The sequence below is a fragment of the Pecten maximus genome, chromosome 15 (genome assembly GCF_902652985.1).
Source record: "Pecten maximus chromosome 15, xPecMax1.1, whole genome shotgun sequence".
NCBI lineage: Eukaryota > Metazoa > Mollusca > Bivalvia > Pectinida > Pectinidae > Pecten > Pecten maximus.
The window spans coordinates 613,311-639,660 of NC_047029.1; the positions used below are offsets into that span (position 1 = coordinate 613,311).

At 32.1% G+C, this 26,350-nt stretch overlaps 1 protein-coding gene across 1 annotated transcript; it reads right to left on the reverse strand.

The window, feature by feature from the left end:
• Nucleotides 1-5,739: 5,739 nt before the first annotated feature.
• Nucleotides 5,740-25,253, reverse strand: LOC117343567. Its single transcript, XM_033905989.1, has 10 exons — nt 25,136-25,253; nt 19,034-19,149; nt 17,792-17,818; nt 16,862-17,062; nt 16,289-16,531; nt 14,119-14,265; nt 10,718-11,088; nt 9,504-9,642; nt 8,703-8,785; nt 5,740-8,345 (listed from the first exon to the last, which is right to left on the reverse strand). The coding sequence occupies exons 2-10, from the start codon at nt 19,125-19,127 to the stop codon at nt 8,277-8,279; spliced, it is 1,374 nt and encodes a 457-aa protein (XP_033761880.1). The 5' UTR covers nt 19,128-19,149; nt 25,136-25,253; the 3' UTR covers nt 5,740-8,276.
• Nucleotides 25,254-26,350: the final 1,097 nt, after the last annotated feature.

Here is a 26,350-nt window from a genome sequence, read left to right on the forward strand (position 1 = left end):
ATCAGATAGCATATATCATATATCATATATCATATATCAGATATCATATATCCGATATCATATATCATATATCGTATATCATAACATATATCATATATCCGATATCATATATCATATATCATATATCAGAACTCCAAAATAACCTCTATATCATAAATGGTGATGACATTCACATTTTATATATCTCAAGTCATAAAAAGATAAAATAAAAATATTGGGCACGTGGTTCGATTTAAGATGCAACATTCAATCATTCAAAGAGATGCCTAGAAACTAATATACGGAATACAAGATACTTCCAGACAAAGTGACACTATGGAAATAAAGGCAAACATTGAAGGTTTCTATCAGAAAACCACCATATACAGTGTATATATTATAAACACATGTGATATTTCTTATTAATAGAACTTAATTGATTACTCGGGGATCAATTAACAGCAAATTAAAAAGAAATTCTTATATAAGGTATACCTTAAGTAGACAAAGGTAGACATCTAAGCGTTGGGCATTATGGTATGATTGATCTATTTTACAATAAGATTATTCAGATTTAGATACATATCATTAGATCAAATATAAAGCACCTTGAATATATTAATGTTCGCGTTATTAATACTTTCACCAGATGATAGACAAAGGTTATCTTTTAAGGTATTATTTACATAGACACACCAACATGCATCCGCTAATTATCCCCTTAATCATATCGGCATATCTATATAAACTTCACATTATTTACAAAATATACAATGAGAAGGAATTCAAGAATATATCAACATGAATATCAAAAGGATTCCTAATCATCGGCAGTATTTCTGAAAACTGTAACCTTTTTACGTATTCAAAGTCTTAAGTCTGATGTAATGGACCATTAGCATAGCTCTATATATCTCCTTTGTCAGTAGGTATATACAATATGCATATGAAATATCACGGGGGCAGTACACATATGATGTGAGGATCTTTTTTAGTTATTTCCCTACAAGAATCATACAAACGTTTACCATAATCGGTATATAGGTATGTATTATGAGAAAAAAATAAATGTTAGTTATAGTACAATAATCTTCCACTTACCTTTTTCTTTGGGATAAAAGCCGCTCAAATGATAATGACCCACTTCAGATTGAATAAGACAACAGTGGTATTTCTTAAAGTCTAACTTGTAAATGAGATAATAGCACCGCAGGCGACATTCTTGAAAGGAAATTATCATATATGTCAACAAGTGTTGGGGACAAAGAGTCCATACAATTAAGAGGCTAGTCCTATTACGTTTCTGAGTCTAATGGTTATTTAATTATATATCTTACATATAGGACTATTTTATGGCTACAAAAGTTTCGGGACGTCTCATAATTACGATTTATCAATTTAAATGTAATTGAAGTTTAAAAAATATCGTCTGTCTTGTGAGTCATATATTAATTAAACTCCTCAATGTAATTGTCTTGTATATACCGTCCTGCATGTCAACCGTTCAGGATTGTCACACGATTGCTGTTTTAATAATGTGATCTGCGAACAAAACTTAATTTTGATCCCTGTACTTTCGTTTAACCCCACCTTTCAGCACACTGACAATGATAAAAAATAAATCTGGTACCACAATTTTAATTAACCTATATATGCCGGATATTCATTCCTTGTTTGATGTGCTGTTAGAACACAGGAAACATTTATATGATAAGATACACCAAACCAATAAAAGTTAAATATCGGCATTTTGTTTGTATTTGCATAACTTGAGATCAAATATGCTGCATTATTATTATCCTCGACAAAATGACATAGATCACTTTACTTTCACATATGATGACCATACTTATATTGTTTGTTAACTTCCTATTCCTCGATAGTAATCTGCCGGATTCTCGTTCAGCAGATTCGATTCTGAGTCTGAGATTTTCTTTTTTCTTAATAAAACGATAGTTGTGCACAAGGAACCAAAACTTCTGTGACAATTTATCTAAGTTGAAACAAATCAATTGTCGTCGTGATTGATATGGTTCCCCGGTGCTTTGTTGTTTGTGTGTATTTGATACTTATGTAGAGCATTTCTCATGGAACCAAACTACATGCTTATTAAGTGAAAGTAGATTGGCATTAGCAATTACACAATATAGGGGAAAACGATTTTTAAGATTCCTCGAAAAAAACGGAACTAAATCAAAATGATCAATGCTCCAGTTAAACAGTGAAAATCACACATCATGTTTGCAGCTGTCTATTTATGATGTATACTGTTTTGTTTTCATTGTCCTTGATGGTATATTGGTGAATAATTAAGAAAATTCATAATCTGAGGAGGCATTAACAATGCATTCTTGCTTATCTGTTAAAGGGGGGATATCATATTATACCCAAAAGTAGTTTCGTGATACTATAATTCACAGCTTTACCTTGAACAGGTAAGTAAAATATCTCTCAGATAGGTACTGACGCCTTTTCGACCGATAGGGGCACTGGTCTACCCTGTACCACTGTAGACAGTGTAAGGGTAACCCGCCTCGGTTAATAACCGGACCAGGCGAAGTGTCATGGTACTGGTTGAAGATAAGAATATTTTACTAACATGGTTCGTAGATGTGACTCTTTTTACCTTCATTATATCTTCATGTTATTTTCGCAATACTTTAGATGATGCGAGAATAAACATTCCTCAACAAAGATAAAGACGTGATAATGACATTAGCCCTCATCTTGATTCACGTGTAGGGTTGTACAATTTATCATAGGAAGTACAGTACATTTTATTCTGGGCATTGTTCATATGTTTTCAAAACCCCATGCCCTCTCCCAAATGTCAATATATGACTGGGTAACCATGAATGAGCCACCAAATCAAATGTCTGCGTTCTTTACGATTTATGTAAATTTCATATGGATTTTACAACAATTGCAAAACACATTATATCAACTAATCCATCGAGTTTGTTGGTCCAGATGGAAGTGCGCGAGGGGTCGCATTGTGGGAGGAAAGTGGAGTATCCTGGGAAAACCCCACGTCGTTGGTCAAATGACCCAACGCTTTCAGACAAGTTACCCCACGTTGTCGGTCAAGTGACCCAACGTTGTCGGCAAAGTGACCCCACGTTGTCGGTCAAGTGACCCCATGTTGTCGGTATAGTGACCCCATGTTGTCGGTCAAGTGACTATGTTGTCGGTCAAGTGACCCCACGTTGTCGGTCAAGTGACCCCACGTTGTCGGTCAAGTGACCCCATGTTGTCGGTCAAGTGACCCCACGTTGTCGGTCAAGTGACCCCATGTTGTCGGTCAAGTGACCCCATGTTGTCGGTCAAGTGACCCCACGTTGTCGGTCAAGTGACCCCACGTTGTCGGTCAAGTGACTATGTTGGTCAAGTGACTCTATGTTGTCGGTCAAGTGACCCCTCGTTGTCGGTCAAGTGACCCCAAAGAAATATATTAACCATGGACACACAATGTTATTTCCTGTGTTAACTCCGGCTTAACGATCATCCAATGCTCAAAAATGCTACATTTTGCTTCCTATTGGTTACACCCTAATGTTATAATTTCCCTTCCACAAAATATTTAACTTGTAAACTTTTGATTCTTTGTACTCTGGAAAATCAAACCATGCACAAACCGTTCCCTAATGAATATAACTTTACTTATTGAACCTCACGTCCCACACAAGAAAAGGATACAAGTTTGTAAATGGCATTGCTATCTTTGATTACATCAAAAGAATAAGTGTCCATTTTCTTCACATTTTGTCTTTTCAGAACAGTTTAGAAAGAACAGTTTTTGGCACTGAGCATGAAACTACAAATTCTCCATTGTAAGGTAGTTAGCGTGAGGATATCAAACAATGTCGGTTAATAAAAATCAACAGAATACTGTTAAAACACTGTTGCCCGATTTTATAATTTTAAGTTATGGATCTAAACTCATTTCACTCAGATGTTTATTAGATGCAGCATGAACATAATATAAAGCGACGTACCAATCAAAGGGTACTAAAATGTAAGGTCGAAGGTGAAAATGACAATAGGAATTAATCAAAATATACAACACACTAGTGGCGCCGTGAAGGGAAAGTTTATACAGAAACAACATGATGAGGGATACTATATTTATTTACTTGTTTACGTGTCAATCACGCTACGCACTGATGACAGTTAAGATATTCACCTCGCTTAAAACATAAAACTTTTATTAAGTGTTCACTGTGTTTGGCTTCCACAACTAAGGAACCCGATGATATGACTGGCATTAAATATTCGATGGACGCCAGCTGATACTTCCATAACACAATGACATAGATATAGACATTTGGCAAATTCTTTGAAACATCAATACAAAAATAATATACAATCACCAATTTTAGACCATAACCTTTGTAATATGTTCACTGCGACAAGTGATCTATGGTTTGTTTATGCTTATGACCACGATATACCTAATTGGAGTAGTATATCTGTAGTTTGTGACCGCCGTTGTTTTTACAAACCGTATCGTCTAACTTTTCTTTATGTTATGGCCACAATATACCGATTAAAATAGTATATCTATAGATTGTAACCCCTCGTTATATTGTCTAACATTTCTTTATGTTATGGCCACAATATACCGATTCGGGGCCGTACATCTGTAGTTTGTGAGCCCTGTTGTTTGTTTGTGTTATGACCACGACATACCGATTAAGGATAGTTCATCTGTAGTTTGAAACTCCCGTTGTTTTTACACACCATATTGTCTAACTTTTCTTTATGTTATGACCACGATATACCGATTTGGGGTAGTATATCTACACACCATACTGTCTAACGTTTCTCCCGTACGTCTTTTGTACAATCCTATAGAGACCAACCAACCAATTGTTTTCCCATAGACTTTAGTGTTAACGTTTTGGATTATTTCATTCAAATTCTTGAATTGAATATGACGATTATGGTTTATAACAAAAGTTTAGGGTCTGATATAACACCTAATCAAAAAAAAAAGTCAGCTCAAATTTTCTCCAGGGTAGCCATTTTGAAAATAGGTGAATTTCGCAGTAAAAATTCTCAAAAATCTTACATGTTTACCTGTTTACTATTATTACGTGAACTTTTGGGAAAAAAACCAATCGGACTTACGAAATTTATATCAACATTTCTTATTGATAGTTACCTATCAGGCTACATATCTATTTTCTCACTTCATAACATACTGGCCAATCAGTGGCCGCCAGACATTTTATCCTTGGCTCAACTTTCTATACACAGGGGCTGTTTCAAAAAATATATTTTTTCAATTGGTTGGTTGTTCCCTATAAGTTAACAGATATATATTACTGGTGGACTTTTGTTCCCAAGGTTTGCAGTAGTTTAGAATAAACACATATACTTTACTTAAAAATATCCAATATTGAAAACTATGACAGTTGTCGAACTATGGCTTTTTTCACCTCACAATCCAGATTTTCACATTACTTTCAACTTATCTTTTTAAGCCCTTTGGATCGCCTTTCTATGTATCAACACCAGGCATATGGCATCACTAACGAGTCTAGGAATGACAGAACAGCTATATGATGCAGTATCGAAGCTAATTGATATTGAAAGGGGCTTATGTCTTGTGTATCTTTCGTGATTTTAGCATTCCTTTTCACAACCATTGGTTATAGTTAAATACTCAGCTGACCACATCTTCCTGGAGGTAGACTTCTGTAGAAAGCGACATCTTTATCCTGCTTTCGCTGCTTTACAAACAGACAAACACATTTATATGATCAAAAGGGACTTTATTAAAACATTCTATATTAAACATGGAAGCAATGCACAGATAACATAAGGCAGTTAAGTTTCTAGTACGTAACACATATATATATGTACAAGAGTTTCTACAAAAAATCAATAATCATCATTTACTTTACATCATTTAGTTGTTGCACATCTTTTATTTTGATGTAAACGTTTTCCTTACAAATGTTTACATATGTGTGAGACACAATGTTGAGTACTCACAAATGTTTACATATACAGTGAGACACAATGTTGAGCACTCACAGATGTTTACATATAGCGTGAGACACAATGTTGAGTACTCGCGAATGTTTACATATGCGTGAGACACAATGTTGAGTACTCACAAATGTTTACATATAGCGTGAGACACATGTTGAGTACTCAGAAATAGTTACATATAGCGTGAGACACAATGTTGAGTACTCGCGAATGTTTACATATAGCGTGAGACACAATGTTGAGTACTCACAAATGTTTACATATACAGTGAGACACATGTTGAGTACTCAGAAATAGTTACATATAGCGTGAGACACAATGTTGAGTACTCGCGAATGTTTACATATAGCGTGAGACACAATGTTGAGTACTCGCGAATGTTTACATATAGCGTGAGACACAATGTTGAGTACTCGCGAATGTTTACATATAGCGTGAGACACAATGTTGAGTACTCACAAATGTTTACATATAGCCTGAGAGACATGTTGAATATCAGTTTGTGATACTCAGAAATGTTTACATACAGCATGAAGCATATGTTGTGTATCAGTTTGTTATATAATCTACAATAAATATAATACAACTGACAAATAACAGCATTTCGTCAAATAATGTGATAGTGACACACACACAGGTCAGCACCCGGTGTCATTATATGCACAACAAAATATTATCAAAAGTATATCTTATTGTCGACCAGTGTTTGCTTAGAACTACACAGTTTGAACCAAAGAAATTGCATGATGAACATCAAATATGGTATAAACAAATCTCAGATCTCTCTTTACGTTTTCCGCCGATTTATGATACTTATCATGGCTGGAGTATGTTTTACGATACTTATCATGGCTGGAGTATGTTTTACGATACTTATCATGGCTGGAGTATGTTTTATGATACTTATCATGGCTGGAGTATGTTTTATGATACTTATCATGGCTGGAGTATGTTTTACGATACTTATCATGACTGGAGTATGTTTTACGATACTTATCATGGCTGGAGTATGTTTTACGATACTTATCATGGCTGGAGTATGTTTTACGATACTTATCATGACTGGAGTATGTTTTACGATACTTATCATGACTGGAGTATGTTTTACGATACTTATCATGGCTGGAGTATGTTTTACGATAATTTCTTGACTGGAGAATGTTTTACGATACTTATCATGGCTGGAGTATGTTTTATGATACTTTCTTGACTGGAGTATGTTTTATGATACTTATCATGACTGGAGTATGTTTTACGATACTTTCTTGACTGGAGTTTTCAATGTTCCATCGTAACTCTAACGTAACGGTATTGAAATAAATTATAGCTTGGTTAGTAGGTAAATGTCGAACAACAGGAATATATAACAATTAATACACACTTCTACACAAACATTAGCAATTGAAATCTAGCTTGGCGAAATACAAGCAAGCTATATTAAAATGATTACTGATGATAGAGGTTTCTTTTTTCATTAATATTTTCACTAAAATTGTTTTTTTTTTTTTTTTAGCAAAATGATGAATCTGAATTCATAAATAACTTTTGCAAGATGCATTTTCTGATGAACATGTATGGACTTCCTACGCCCGATTTCAGTTTCAATTTCTTGTATTACGTAAATATAAATGTTAGTTATTGTATGTTTTTGCTAATGGTAGAATAAAGATTTATTCTGACGAGTGACACCATTTCATCTGTCTGGTTATACAATGGTAGAATAAAGATTTATTCTGACGAGTGACACACATGTTCTCCCATCATCTACATCATTTCATCTGTCTGGTATTACATCGTATATGTCATTATTTAAACTGTTATGTTTATCACGTTATAACCCGTTGGTCTAAATTGATCTACTATTTTTAGAATTCCCGGAAGGTAAGTAACCTGCTATCATAATAAGACAATAACACACAACATAGGTCGGACAATTGTTCGAGATTTTACAATTAAAGCTAAATATAAATATATATGCAATATCTAAAATGTGATCAAACGAAATAATAAATATTTTATGCTAATATATTTTTATGACATTTTAAGATAGACAATTCATGACTTGTCGAACTTATTTCTTCCGCAGCTCATTGAAGATATACTATGACATGAACAGGTGTTTGTTCTCATGGCTTGATGCGACTCCTTCATCCTGAAGATTGATACGACTCCTTCGTCTTGAAGATCTTTACAACACGAGTGTTCCTTATGGTCGCATTGACTTTAGAATGAATCTAATATAGCCGATATCAGCAAACTGTTAAGTTGATATTAATGATGATCAAAACGGTTCTTTATTAGAGTAGGCCATTCAAATCGTTCTTGCTGTCTACGTACGTGCTGCATACCCATCCGGCAAGCTGAGCCTGCAATGACATACGAAACACGATTACACCAATACAATAATATGTCGTTTACTTATAAATAATCATCTTATCTTCAATGAATCGCGTGATGGCTTGAATAGCATTCAATGCAAATAACCAGTATGCTTACACGGAGCTAAAATAAAATCTTTATCAAGAAAAAAATGAGCATTGGTATATTATTAATCAAAAATTGATAAATGTATTCAATGTGTGTTTGTTTCGAGTCAAATGGTCTTTAAAACAAGGTAGAAATAAACCCAACGAGCAATCCAGCGCCCATTACTATGTGTACATGTGTTAATTATTCTCTAGACGTTTGTGATATAAGGAAGCTTCTACAAACAATGTACTTACCAGATAGATAACACCATCAAAGCCATGGTTATTACAGTACCCGAACGTAAGAGGGTTTTGACTGCGTAATAACACTGTTTCACCTACAATGACAGAAACGGTTATTTCTAATTATTGAACATTTTTAGAGGTAAAAATATTGTAAGTAAGGTGTCCAGCAAATGGTCGTGTTATTAAATGATTTAGCTACTGTTTACAGGTAAAACTCTCACGATTTTCTTCAAATAAGAATATTTTCCAAAAGAGTTAAATGATATGATACAATGACTATATAAATAAATGAATAAATAAATACTCATCAAAACGCCGATAGAACACGAGGCAGTGATAGCAAGATTAACTTTACGACGAAATTCATTTCTTTGTATTTATTTAAGTTAAGGTTAATTCTGTAAAATAACATACAAGATGAAAATGAGAAAAAAAAACACATCACGAAATGACGTGATTTGTATACGTGGACATTACATTTCAATAATGATGTAATACATGTCTATGATGACGTAATATATGCCACTGATGATGTAATACATGTCACTGATGACGTAATAAATGTCACTGATGATGTAATATATGTCTATTATGACGTAACACATGTTACTGATGATTTAATGCATGTCTATGATGATATAATACATATCAATGATGACGTAATATATATTGATGATGACTTGATATATCATGACATTATAGAATCATTGAAGTACCCAGTAAAGATTATATCTAAATCATGAACATTATTCGGTCATGATGACGTGTAATACTATGATGTCATATACGTCACTAAGGTGAGTTACGTACTTGGTAACGTGACTTTATTTGTGTACACGTCTGGGTCTGTAAGGGTGGAAGGGTCTGCCTGTCGATCGGGTAAAGGAATCACTGTAGCATTTAGCTCTTGGCCGTCGAAAATATACCTCACCCAATTCCAGGATCCTTTCTGATGAAAAAAATACACACATATATATATATATTAGAAGGATAGTAAATAAGTTGGCATATTTGTCATTCTTTTTATCTTTAGCTTTTTTCAATATTTTTGCTATTATTATTATTTTACTAACTGATTGATCCGTATCTATACTCGAGGACAGTATAGAGATCTTTTATTTCGTTTTATCAGGATTTTATCGACAAGAAAACTAATTATATTGAAAAACAGGTAACAAAGATCTTTTACAGTCTTTCAAGTTTACATATGGTGTCATCGTATTAAAGTGAATATAACTGTTGATTTCAAACTCATAAAAGCAATTATAACTGAAGATTTCATACTCATTAAAGCGACTGTATCTGTAAATTTCATATTCATTAAAATGACTTTAACTGTCAATTTAATACTCATTAAACGATGATTTCGTGTTGTAAATAGTGAAATAGGTTCACATGAATGAATGAATGTATTTAGCCTGATAACATTTTCCAACAGTGATTTTTACAGTTATAGTCGCTTATACTACGTAGAGTCTGTACATTAGACCTAGAGAATAAGTCCGTCATTTTAAATACAGGTGGTCGGCGGTCATAATATGGACTGATGCATGTAACGCTTAGCTCTGAATAAGATGGCCATTTGAGGTGTTACAAAATATCAACAATATGTTTATTCTTGATACAAATGTAATATGCAATATATATAATTCTTAATTATGAATTAAAATATCATGAATAAGATTTTCGTTTTTTTTTCATTATTATTCAAAATGCATGATATGTACTTATCAATTATCAAATAAAACAAATTGATACGTATATATATCTTCATTCGAGATAAACCTGTTTACGTTTGAGGTGACGATACGCCTTTTCGCCTTGCGCAGCAATAGTATAGTATGGTATGTCATTGTAAACTTAAGTAACAAAACGGATCGACTAACACCCCGAATGGATTCTCCAAACACATCAATACATTACCGATATGTCTGATTATATACCATGTGTTACTTATGTAACAAACCATCCTTATTCATTGCTATCATGAATAAATATATCGGCTGACCAATGAATGAGTTTACCTTGAATTTGACTGTCATTTTGACGATGGAGTCGTATGGAGCGGTGGCGTTGTCGTCTGCCACGAAGAGGAGTGTCCCGTTAATGTTACTGACCATGATCCCTATACTGGGGCGATCCACGGATGTCGACCGACAGTTGGTGATCAGGAACTGGGTTTTATCCCCTGTGCTATCAGACTTGAAGATAACTGTCATGTTGAAACTTTTCAAAATATTGCTATTTCCACTGTAATGGTTAATTTTACTGGCAGATTTGTCCTTGGAGGAGAATAATCCGGCCCCACCATATTTTCGAACATGAAAATCTTTCTTGAGATCCTTTAAAGCCGACATTTTGTTTTCGTAATTGATCACCATTTCTGGATAGCAATCTGTAGAGAAAGAACAACAGACTCGTCTTACTATAACAATAACTTACTATAACAATAACTTACTATGCCAATATTGATAGAGTGTGTTAATTAGTAATAATATTGATAGAATGTGTTAATAAATTACAATATTGACAGAATGTGTTAATCAATTACAATATTGACAGAATGTGTTAATCAATTACAATATTGACAGAATGTGTTAACTAGTAATAATATTGATAGAATGTGTTAATCAATTACAATATTGACAGAATGTGTTAATCAATTACAATATTGACAGAATGTGTTAACTAGTAATAATATTGATAGAATGTGTTAATCAATTACAATATTGACAGAATGTGTTAATCAATTACAATATTGACAGAATGTGTTAATCAATTACAATATTGACAGAATGTGTTAATCAATTACAATATTGACAGAATGTGTTAATCAATTACAATATTGACAGAATGTGTTAACTAGTAATAATATTGACAGAATGTGTTAATCAATTATAATATTGACAGAATGTGTTAATAAATTACAATATTGATAGAATGTGTTAATCAATTACAATATTGACAGAATGTGTTAACTAGTAATAATATTGATAGAATGTGTTAATCAATTACAATATTGACAGAATGTGTTAATCAATTACAATATTGACAGAATGTGTTAATCAATTACAATATTGACAGAATATGTTAACTAGTAATAATATTGATATAATGTGTTAACTAGTAATAATATTGATAGAATGTGTTAATCAATTACAATATTGACAGATGTGTTAATCAATTACAATATTGACAGAATGTGTTAATCAATTACAATATTGACAGAATGTGTTAACTAGTAATAATATTGATAGAATGTGTTAATCAATTACAATATTGACAGAATGTGTTAATCAATTACAATATTGACAGAATGTGTTAATCAATTACAATATTGACAGAATGTGTTAATCAATTACAATATTGACAGAATGTGTTAATCAATTACAATATTGACAGAATGTGTTAATCAATTACAATATTGACAGAATGTGTTAATCAATTACAATATTGACAGAATGTGTTAATCAATTACAATATTGATAGAATGTGTTAATCAATTACAATATTGACAGAATGTGTTAACTAGTAATAATATTGATAGAATGTGTTAATCAATTACAATATTGACAGAATGTGTTAATCAATTACAATATTGACAGAATGTGTTAACTAGTAATAATATTGATAGAATGTGTTAACTAGTAATAATATTGATAGAATGTGTTAACTAGTAATAATATTGATAGAATGTGTTAACTAGTAATAATATTGATAGAATGTGTTAATCAATTACAATATTGACAGAATGTGTTAATCAATTACAATATTGACAGAATGTGTTAATCAATTACAATATTGATAGAATGTGTTAATCAATTACAATATTGACAGAATGTGTTAATCAATTACAATATTGACAGAATGTGTTAATCAATTACAATATTGATAGAATGTGTTAACTAGTAATAATATTGATAGGATGTGTTAATCAATTACAATATTGATAGAATGTGTTAATCAATTACAATATTGACAGAATGTGTTAATCAATTACAATATTGATAGAATGTGTTAATCAATTACAATATTGACAGAATGTGTTAATCAATTACAATATTGACAGAATGTGTTAATCAATTACAATATTGATAGAATGTGTTAATCAATTACAATATTGACAGAATGTGTTAATCAATTACAATATTGACAGAATGTGTTAATCAATTACAATATTGACAGAATGTGTTAATCAATTACAATATTGACAGAATGTGTTAACTAGTAATAATATTGATAGAATGTGTTAACTAGTAATAATATTGATAGAATGTGTTAATCAATTACAATATTGATAGAATGTGTTAATCAATTACAATATTGATAGAATGTGTTAATCAATTACAATATTGACAGAATGTGTTAATCAATTACAATATTGATAGAATGTGTTAATCAATTACAATATTGATAGAATGTGTTAATCAATTACAATATTGATAGAATGTGTTAATCAATTACAATATTGACAGAATGTGTTAATCAATTACAATATTGATAGAATGTGTTAATCAATTACAATATTGATAGAATGTGTTAATCAATTACAATATTGATAGAATGTGTTAATCAATTACAATATTGACAGAATGTGTTAATCAATTACAATATTGACAGAATGTGTTAATCAATTACAATATTGATAGAATGTGTTAATCAATTACAATATTGACAGAATGTGTTAACTAGTAATAATATTGATAGAATGTGTTAACTAGTAATAATATTGATAGAATGTGTTAACTAGTAATAATATTGACAGAATGTGTTAATCAATTACAATATTGACAGAATGTGTTAACTAGTATTAATATTGATAGAATGTGTTAACTAGTAATAATATTGATAGAATGTGTTAATCAATTACAATATTGATAGAATGTGTTAATCAATTACAATATTGACAGAATGTGTTAACTAGTAATAATATTGATAAAATGTGTTAACTAGTAATAATATTGATAGAATGTGTTAACTAGTAATAATATTGATAGAATGTATTAACTAGTAATAATATTGATAGCACATGCTAATTAGCTACAATATTGATAGCACCTGTTAAATAGCTACAATATTGATAGCATGTGTGAATTAGTTACTATTTTGTATGAAGGTAAACATCGGAATTTCTTGAGCACAGGCAATAAATTGTAAACTTTTCATAAATTTTCAAAAAATAGTTTTCAGTAAAATAAACATCCATCGAAGTAAATTTTGAAAACAACATTTATATTTCACTTCGATGAAACTGAATAAAATATTTATCAATGAGAAATTTTGTGAAATAAATCTTTTACGTGACAAATCAATTATTCTTGAACATAACACTCTCTTGGTTGTTTTCTCTTAAATATCATTGCATAATAAAATATGAGAAGTGTGTGTAAGTTACGATAGATAAAAATCAAATTATAACACTTGCCAGTTGAAGGGACATAGTAGGCATCAAGGACACAGTCACAAACGCTCTGGTCAAAAACAGTTCCACGGGCACAAGAAGACGTAATATTGATGTCGTTGATTATAAATTTACTTGGGCTTCCTATTACAGCGCTTCTGGTACACATTTCTACGAAGAGAAAATTATTTTGAGGCATGAAGACGATTACCAACTTAGAATTTCTTGTCGGCTACATTTTTCATTTGATGAAGTATCCACGATAGCCTTGCTTTGTTTTGATATACCCTAATACCCTACTATACGATTTAGTTTCCCTCCCATGTTCTGTTTTATTATCAATTCATTGAGTGATAATGAAACAAAATGGAGAATATTCATAATTATATAAAACCAGTTCATTAAGTTCAGTCAGATATAAGTCATTACAGCAAATAAGCTTAAAAAACAACACAAGCGTCCTTGTTATAAGACAAGAAAAAACAATTACGTTATAGATAAAGACCTTAATTCAACAATGATGCCATCAAAATACAAAATACAAAAAAAACACCCATTAATGTAATCCATGCTTCATATTTGTGAACATGGTTTTTGTATATACCAATAATATGTTCACCAATTCTATGTATACCAATTCTATGTATACCAATTCTGTGTATACCAATTCTATGTATACCAATTCTGTGTATATTAATTCTGTATATACCAATTCGATGTATACCAATTCTGTGTATATTTATTCTGTATATACCAATTCTGTGTATACCAATTATGTGTATAGCAATTCTATGTATACCAATTCTGTGTATACCAATTCTATGTACACCAATTCTTTGTACACCGATTCTGTGTACACCAATTCTGTGTATACCAATTCTGTGTATACCAATTCTGTGTATACCAATTCTGTGTATACCAATTCTATGTACACCAATTCTGTGTATACCAATTCTATGTATACCAGTTATGTGTATATTAATTCTGTATATACCAATTCTATGTACACCAATTCTGTGTATACCAATTCTTGTACACCAATTCTGTGTACACCAATTCTGTGTATACCAATTCTGTGTATACCAATTGTGTACACCAATTCTGTGTATACCAATTATATGTACACCAATTCTGTGTATACCAATAATATGTTCACCAATTCTAGGTATACCAATTCTGTGTACACCAATTCTGTGTATACCAATTCTGTGTATACCAATTGTGTACACCAAATCTGTGTATACCAATTCTATGTACACCAATTCTGTGTATACCAATAATATGTTCACCAATTCTAGGTACACCAATTCTGTGTACACCAATTCTGTGTATACCAATTCTTGTACACCAATTCTGTGTACACCAATTCTGTGTATACCAATTCTGTGTATACCAATTCTGTGTATACCAATTCTAGGTACACCAATTCTGTGTATACCAATTCTGTGTACACAAATTCTGTGTATACCAATTCTATGTACACCAATTCTGTGTATACCAATAATATGTTCACCAATTCTAGGTACACCAATTCTGCGTATACCAATTCTATGTATACCAATTCTATGTATATTAATTCTGTATATACCAATTCTATGTATACCAATTCAGTGTATATTAATTCTGTATATACCAATTCTATGTATACCAATTCTGTGTATATTAATTCTGCATATACCAATTCTATGTACACCAATTCTGTGTATACCCATTCTTGTACACCAATTCTGTGTATACCAATTCTGTGTACACCAATTCTGTGTATACCAATTCTGTGGACACCAATTCTGTGTATACCAATTCTGTGTACACCAATTCTGTGTATACCAATTCTGTGTATACCAATTCTATGTACACCAATTATGTGTATAGCAATTATGTGTATACCAATTCTGTGTGTACCAAATCAGTGTATAGTGTATACACAAACATCACATGCAAACTTATAAAGCTGTTAAACACGTATTTGTACAGATTACTATATATCTATGCATTTATCCTACCAAAAAGGTAAACAGAAACCAAAACACGAAATCAACGTTGAAACTAGATTAAAACAACCCTACACAATAAAAACTCTGATTATGAACATTTGAATGGTACAATAATGATAACGATGGGTTTGTCTAACTTTAAACATATATATATGTGATTAATTAAGGATATAACCTATGAAAAAATAAAACCTGTTTACCGGTAGTTGTTTCTGGAGCTATGGAAGTGGTGATATTTTCACTTGAGGGTGTTGTTATTTCCACAGGAGCATACATGCTTGGGCAGTTGCTGACACAATCATGTTTGGGAACACATTGTCCGTCAATAAAGGCATGGGATCGCTGACAACACATTGGCTCCGAAATTCCATTGACACACATATAATACTGATTACAGAAGGGCCCGTGATTGTAGGATACCACACTACCGTCCGCACATTTATCTAAAATTAGATTATATCCATCAACATGAATTGATGAAAAGCAATGTTTATGCATATCATTAAATACGTAGCAAAAGTAATACTCATTCATTGACAAGTGCTTTTGTTTTATATCTGGATTGTAAGGCATTAGTAACACCCAGCGGTGCCAAAAACAGTAACGATATCGGGCAAGGATGATAAAAGGAAAAGCAAAGGCCACAAAAGTAAAAGAGAATGTACATTAAATCTGTCTAGAAATAAAGTTACCAACTGGAAAATGGAGGTTCCAGACATTTATTTTAAGCACGTAGTAACCAGATGATCGATCCAATTTAATCAATTACATACCTAGGCAAGTGCTTTTTTGGTCTCTCGGACGACATGTGAGCATGCCTTGTTCCCATACTTGTCCAAGAGGGCAAGTATATACATAGGATAAAGAGAATTCGTCTTGTGCGGGATACCTATAGCAATAGAGGTATTGATGGCATTCACCAGGCAATGAAGTGTAGCAGGAGTCGGAAGAACAGCTATCTTTGCATATCTTTTCTGTAATAGTAAATGTTCACATTTTGTTATTTTCCACGATTATGTTGTAAAATCAACGTATAGATATCGCCTATTGAGGGTTTCTACTCAGTAAACAAACTGATAGAACATGTGCGTATCCATATACTGATGTATCTGAAGTAAAAAATATAAACATATCTATTACAAATAATCTCTTCCATTTACAATTGAATAAGAGTTCATCTTTATGACAGAGGAATTGGGTTGAATAGACAATGGCCTAGTTAAATGAAGCAGGCCATATACGGAATTGTAACAAAATATCTAGTTAAATGATGTAAGACAATAGAAGAATGACAAACTAGCTTAAAATCGCAGATAATGATTATTACATCATCTCTCTCTTACGTTTAATCGTAATAGCAACTTTAGTCAGCTTAGTCCAAAAGCATTCTCTGCTTTATTTTGATTTGGGATTGTAATATTTACTCATGGCTAATCCTTATTTGATATTGATCAAATATCATACTATAACTTTATTAGGGATTATGTATGAAAACTTAAACGGAAAATTCTACCATAGCGTCAACTATGGACACTTAAACTTAAAATGATTTTAAATGAAAAAGGTATTTTGTTAACATGTCGCTGAATTTCCAAAAGAGAATTTTCATGGGCTACTATCATGTTATAAGTTTTAGAAATGAATTTTGGTTTTTGTTGATAATGACGAAAACATGGACATAATTGAATAAATTTTGTACTTACTGAGAGACAATTTTGTTTCATCCTTATCTGAAACAAAGATAGATAAAATATGTCATTAACCCATAGACGGTATAATAGCAATGTATTAGAAAACCCAGTTAAATCCGACCAACTAAATCACAAATAGGAAAAGTTATGTTTTCAGTTACGGAAAATATCTCAGTAGAAGATTCACATTTCTATAACTTCACATAAAATTGAATCGTATTAACTGTATCAATTGTGTATTATTGCTACTATCCTGTTCATCTTTTGTATAATCCTATAAGATTGCAGGTGATAGACATTGCCTGTTGACTTTTTAGTCATCGAGGTTAATCATGCCTTACTTGTCACATTTCAAACCACTTATGACATAATGTGTATGAGTAACGTTCTATTGAAATCAAATATTAGAAATGATGAAATATATTGAATTATGTGTCTTCTACACCTCCCAATCTAGATTTTGTCATTACTTTAGTCATATGTCTAGGTTTTGTTCCCCTTCGCATCACTAATGAGTCCAATAATGATGAAACAGCTTTATGGTGCAGTTTTTTTTCATGTTGCTCTACTGTACCCAACTCTAAATTTGTTTTAATGTCGTCCCACTTTCAAAATGCTGAGCGCTAAGCAGGAGTAGCAAAAACCATTTTCATAGACCCTGGTATGTCTCGGTCGGAGGAGAAGACGCAATATTTTCCTCATTTAAGGCCAAATGTACAGCAGTGTCAAAGGATCCATTACAGAAAAGAGATTTGTTCAGAAAGAATTCAATTGTCTCATACGATCATTGGACAGCATGCACATGTTTTACGCCCTTTCTACAGGGCGGAAAATTCAAAGTTTACCTTTTTTAATTTTTGAAACAGATTTTGAATGTATGTTTACAATGTTCCTTTTTGAACCCAAACTTCTGTTCTTAAAAAAATCTGACGTGGCATGTCAGGAACTAAAGCTCCCCCGTCCAATAATCGGATAATTAATGATCATAGACGAGATACAGAAAACAATTTTCCAAGCAAATAACAAAGACAGCTAATGCTAAACATGACTGAATAGTGAAAACATCATGAAACTGCAGCAACAACCAAAGACGAAATCGGGGAATCTTGTTGATAGAAATATTTTTATATTGCATTGATGGTGCGTATGCATCTTGGGTGGGTTAATTAGTGTTACAATTTTTTGAATATGTTTTCAGAAACCACAATCAAAGGCGGTCACGCCTACTGCCAATCGTTTTATAAATATACTCACTTAATGGAACAGAGTTAGTCGGATATGGGAAAAAACACGTCACAGCCAATAGTAAAGACAGGGTCCTCTGCATATTCTCCTTGAAGGGTAACATAATAGTCGTTTTAAGAAAGTCTCTGAAATTAAAGGAAAACATGTGAAATCATAGTGCACCAATACCTACTGAAATGAAGATAGATATATACTGTAGATAATTCACAGGTAATATCACGCTGGAAGCATGATGCTATAACACGATCGCGGCGGTGTTGATATTACAGTATAGATGCAATAATAGACCAATGATTGACAGTAAACAAAAGTGACATGTAGTTTTACAAATCCCACAAAACGTGATACCAGGCCTTCGTGGTTTACACTCACTCGACCGGGTCGATATGAAGTGAGCATTTAGCTTGATTAAAGCAACTAATAACCCAGCTGGTTGTCTCAGTCGATCCATCATACATACATTTTCCTGAAGTCTCGGTTTAAAATCATTTTATTCAAGGAAACGTTATTTTACCCTTTTATGCATTCATCATTCATAGTTTTCCTTTGGAATGCAGGTTTTCATCAGACTGCATATGTAAGTACAACAGCATTTATTTTCATAACTTAAGGAGAAATATAACTGGCTTTTCCATATGATAGTACGCACTCTGAATCATTCTTCGGGATAGCACGCACTCAGTATCATTTTACAGAATAGCACGCACTCGGTATCGTTCTACAGAATAGCACACACTCAGTATCATTCTTCAGGATACCACACACTCAGTATCATTCTACAGGATAACACGCACTCGGTATCATTCTACAGGATAGCACACACTCAGTATCATTCTTCATGATAGCACGCACTCAGTATCATTCTACAGGATAACACGCACTCGGTTTCATTCTACAGGATAACACGCACTCGGTATCATTCTTCAGGGAAGGACACACTCAGTATCATTCTACAGGATAGCACACACTCGGTATCATTCTACAGGATAGCACACACTCGGTATCATTCTACAGGATAGCACACACTCGGTATCATTCTACAGGATAGCACACACTCGGTATCATTCTACAGGATAACACGCAGTCGGTATCATTCTTCAGGATAGCACACATTCAGTATCATTCTACAGGATAGCACACATTCAGTATCATTCTACAGGATAGTATGCACTCAGTATCATTCTTCAGAGTAGGACACACTCGGTATCATTCTACAGGATAGCACACACTCGGTATCATTCTACAGGATAGCACGCACTCTGTATCGTTTTACATATATATATATATGTGTGTGTGTGTGATAGGAATTAATTACATACAACCTTATGTTCTCTGAATATATCATTGGTGTTTAAAACATTTTTATGCTTGTACATATATCTTCATGCGTGTAATTTTATTCAAATCTAAACAACAACCAGATTTTAAACGTTATCTTGGTCTATTTCTGTCGTCAATTTATCAGACACACAATTAACCAGTTATAAATCTTAAATCCTGTCTAGTGACATTGTTTAAAGTGTCTTTAACAATAATAATTGTAATAATCTAGTACACACAGTTTTAACTCCCCTTACTTGAACCTGTGAAACCATGATAATTAAACCTGACATTTTGTAAATTAATGCTGGGCCAAAATAGTACCTGTGTATTCCAACACCCTTATAATCTGACAAATATGTTCCATCACCATATCAGATTTAACATGATTTATTGTATGACTAAATGCTTTGATCAGAATGATGGGAAACATCTTTCTTCATTTATAAGGTATAATCAGAATTATAAAAATCGTGAGACAAAACATATCATTGTAGCTTTTATAGGATATGATTCATACGTCATGAACGCATTAACGGGCTGGTTCATGACATCAATGAAACAGAACAAAAGTGTTATTGTCACAACACAATAGTAAATCACGCACCTGGCATTTTCACATCACGTATATACAGGTATATGTTTAGTAGATAATACAAATTTATTCACTGTGCAGAAAAATCTATATAAAAAGCAGCAATTTCATATATAAACCTATACCGCCAGGTCTGTCTGCCATTAATGACATCTTAAGGCAGACTCGCTGGCGTTTATTTGACATGTATAGATAAATTACGTCATAAACAATTTCGATATCATTATCAATAACCATATTCATTTTAATACATTTCAGTGATGGCTAGACAGTGAGGAAATAAATTGTCACAGCTACAAGCTCATTTTAGTCTTAATAAAAATGAGGTATTTTTGTACACATCAGTAATTTTGAAATATTTCATTCTCTAATATTTGTATTTAAACACCTAAACATCTATAACATCATTTGTCATTAAACACCTAAACATCTATAACAATATTTGTCATTAAACACCTAAACATCTACAACAACATATGTCATTAAACACCTAAACATCTATAACAACATTTGTCGTTAAACACCTAAACATCTATAACAACATTTGTCGTTAAACACCTAAACATCTATAACAACATTTGCCATTAAACACTTAAACATCTATAACAACATTTGTCATTAAACACCTAAACATCTATAACAACATTTGCCATTAAACACTTAAACATCTATAACAACATTTGTCATTAAACACCTAAACATCTACACCAACGTCTGTCATTAAACACCTAAACATCTATAACAACATTTGCCATTAAACACTTAAACATCTATAACAACATTTGTCATTAAACACCTAAACATCTATAACAACATTTGCCATTAAACACTTAAACATCTATAACAACATTTGTCATTAAACACCTAAACATCTACACCAACGTCTGTCATTAAACACCTAAATATCTATAACAACATTTGTCATTAAACACCTAAACATCTACACCAACGTCTGTCATTAAACACATAAACATCTACAACAACATATGTCATTAAACACCTAAACATATATAACAACATTTGTCATTAAACACCTAAACTTCTATAACAACATTTGCCATTAAACACTTAAACATCTATAACAACATTTGTCGTTAAACACCTAAACATCTATAACAACATTTGCCATTAAACACTTAAACATCTATAACAACATTTGTCATTAAACACCTAAACATCTACACCAACGTCTGTCATTAAACACCTAAATATCTATAACAACATTTGTCATTAAACACCTAAACATATATAACAACATTTGTCATTAAACACTTCAAACATCTATGACAACATTTGTCATTAGACACCTTAACATCTATAACAACATTTGTCATTAAACACATAAACATCTACAACAACATATGTCATTAAACACCTAAACTTCTATAACAACATTTGTCATTAAACACCTAAACATCTATAACAACATTTGTCATTAAACACATAAACATCTACAACAACATATGTCATTAAACACATAAACATCTATAACAACATATGTCGTTAAACACCTAAACTTCTATAACAACATTTGTCATTAAACACCTAAACATCTATAACAACATTTGTCATTAAACACATAAACATCTACAACAACATTTGTCATTAAACACATAAACATCTACAACAACATATGTCATTAAACACATAAACATCTATAACAACATTTGTCATTAAACACCTAAACATCTACAACAACATTTGTCATTAAACACCTAAACATCTATAACAACATTTGTCATTAAACACCTAAACTTCTATAACAACATTTGTCATTAAACACCTAAACATCTGTAACAATATCTGTCATTTAATACATAAACATCTGTAACAATATCTGTCATTAAACACCTAAACATCTATGACAACATTTGTCATTAAACACCTAAACATCTGTAACAATATCTGTCATTAAACACTTAAACATCTACAACAACATTTGTCATTAAACACCTAAACATCTATAACAACATCTGTCATTAAACACTTAAACATCTACAACAACATTTGTCATTAAACACCTAAACATCTATAACAACATCTGTCATTAAACACCTAAACATCTACACCAACGTCTGTCATTAAACACCTAAACATCTATAACAACATTTGTCATTAAACACCTAAACATCTATAACAACATTTGTCATTAAACACCTAAATATCTATAACAACATTTGTCATTAAACACCTAAACATCTGTAACAATATCTGTCATTAAACACTTAAACATCTACAACATTTGTCATTAAACACCTAAACATCTATAACAACATCTGTCATTAAACACCTAAACATCTATGACAACATTTGTCATTAAACACCTAAACATCTATAACAACATCTGTCATTAAACCCCTAAACATCTATGACAACATTTGTCATTAAACACCTAAACATCTATAACAACATTTGTCATTAAACACTTAAACATCTACAACAATATCTGTCAGTAAACACCTAAACATCTATAACATCATTTGTAATTAAACACCTAAACATCTACACCAACGTCTGTCATTAAACACCTAAACATCTATAACAACATTTGTCATTAAACACTTAAACATCTACAACAACATTTGTCATTAAACACTTAAACATCTACAACAATATCTGTCAGTAAACACCTAAACATCTATAACATCATTTGTCATTAAAAACCAAAACATCTGTAAATAAGATCGTTATATATAGTATGGAGTATAGCAATAGTTTGTGCCGAAGAGTCGGTCGGAAAATAACTTCCAAGGCCAAGCAAAAATGCTTCAGAACGACAGACACCATCGGGGAATGACATATTATCACTGTTCCCATATCAATAAGTCAGTTGAGATGTTTTGTACATAGCAGTATACGCCCTCCGCCTACATCTTCGTGTATTTACAACATGTTTTGCAATAAATATATATAATATACAAAAACGGTTCATTTATAACTGCACTTTGACTTCACTCGTTGTAACAAGCTGCAAGATAGCACATTGAAACCTAAGTTAGAAAACTACAATGATCGCTTGTTTTAAGGTCAATTAGGCAAGATGTCAGTGGCCGAAAGGTCAATATGTGTCGGCGTGGCTGTTATGACAACATGGCTATTGTTAACAACATAACAAGTATCACCCCATCATACCTAATGACAAGATCGGCGAGAGATGATCAGTGTTTTATATAGGATTATCGTGTAGTGAATGACAGATATTCGGGAGCCGTGAATTTTAAGTATGTATGTATGTTAAAAGTAACTAAAATATCAAAAGAATGGTTCTCTGGGGAGCTAACTTAGACATATCCTTTTATCAAGGAGCTTTAAACTAATAGCAGATGGTGTCAAAAACACTTTGTCTATCTGTAATCGAAGAAAATTGTAAATGGAAAGATTACATGAGAATAAAATATCTAAAAAAAACCACATCTACCTTGCAGACATGATAATGCTAAACATAAAGGTGAAGTATTATTTCATTAAAGGGATTTCTCTATCAACAATACCAACAACCATTCAAAACATCATAATATCATAATACATCAATACCATACCATACAAATATGTTTTTGACAATATATTAACAGGCTTACGTTATACAATATACCAAAGACAAAAATGAAGAAAATTGAGATGACTTTTATCCATGGTGACACTGGATAATCTTATTGTAGGTAGAAGGAAAATTCCGTCATCAAAAGGGTCCTGCCTGTCATATTTACATTTATATGTAAAAATAAAACAATAAAAACTGAGTGACCAGAAATTAGAATCACGTGTTTTTTTCTGACATTGTCTCGTGTATAGTTATCTATCTAAACAATAAACTTAATAACCATGGTCCAGCATATTAAAACTAAAATACCAAGGATGTGAAACTAGATAATAGTCGTGTATAGGTATTTTATCTAAACAAAACCCTTAATAACCATGTCCAACATATTAAAACTAAAATACCAAGGATGTGAAACTAGATAATAGTCGTGTATAGGTATTTATCTAAACAAAAAACTTAATAACCATGGTCCAACAGATTAAAACTTAAGGTAAAACTCTAAATAAGGATATAAGGGTGAAAGTCACGTGTTTATACAGCAAAGAATTTTCAAATATTTAAGTATTTGTACAATAATTACAGTATGTAAATATATTGGTGCTGTCTACTATTACTGATATACACAGTTAATTAGCCTTACATAAGGATGACTTACCTGATCCAGTGATACCTGTTGTCTGGTAATTCCTCAACAGGAACCGTGTGCCGACACTATATACTGTCACTCAAACCGGCGAGGTGCTTCGGGCTATGTCGAGGTGGTAAGTCTGCCCTCGGCCATGCACTCAGAACGTTCATTTTATGATGAGACATTTCGCCCCGCCCTTCTTGTACTGCATAGGTCATATTCAAATAAGGGAGTCTCAAAAAACTTTCTTATCAAATATTGTTTTCTTCATATAAAATCCTTCTATAATTTATAAGATAATAACAGGGACAATAAGACATTTAAAAACGTATTGAGGCTTTTTTATTCTTCATTTTTCTGCATATTTTACATATAATTTTTATATTTAAATAAAACGGTTTTCAAACGACCCCTGTTGGCATTTCTATTATATTGGCCAATGAATAAACAACTTACTCTGACGTCATTACTTTAGTTCGGAAAACATTAAAAATGCTATAACTAATATAGTATAAACAGTGATCCCACGTGACCTGTTTGAAACCACATTTATATGTGTAAGACAGTGAATATACGTCAGAGAGCATGCAGTATATGACCCCACATAGAGATATCGTCAGAACTGCCACCGCAAAATCAAGGTCAGAACAAATAAAAAACAGAACGTCATCATTTTTTTTACTCCGTCATCTATAAAAAAAATATCTTTTTTTTCTAAACACAAACAAAAACAAAGTTCATATCATAATAATTTTATTAGATCAAAATATTTCAAGAGCTTGAACTCTGAATCTTTGCAATCGAAACGAACACCATAATGAAATGGGTTTAATGACTTCTAGCGAACGACTAAATTTAGATCCACAACATTCCTCCCTCCCTCACTCAACAAATCCGGCGAACGATTCAATCCAGATCTACAACATTCCTCCTTACAACCTAGACATATTTGATAAGATGATATTTTGAAATCAAATTTGAAAATCAAGAAAATGAGTGTTTGCTCCAAATAGGTCGAAAGAAATGTTTGGATCATTAAGATGCAAAGGTGGGTTTCTATGTAATGTTAAATTTCTCACAGAATCCATCCACATCCTTTATTTCTTTTAAATTTGGGATGTTTGTAACAAAAGATAACAAAAGTCAACTCGTGTATATAAAGGTAATTCATATTTTATGCAGAACTATTTTTTGAAATGGCTTGTGCTGGATCAGGGTAAAGGATGCTCCGAAATAAAATAA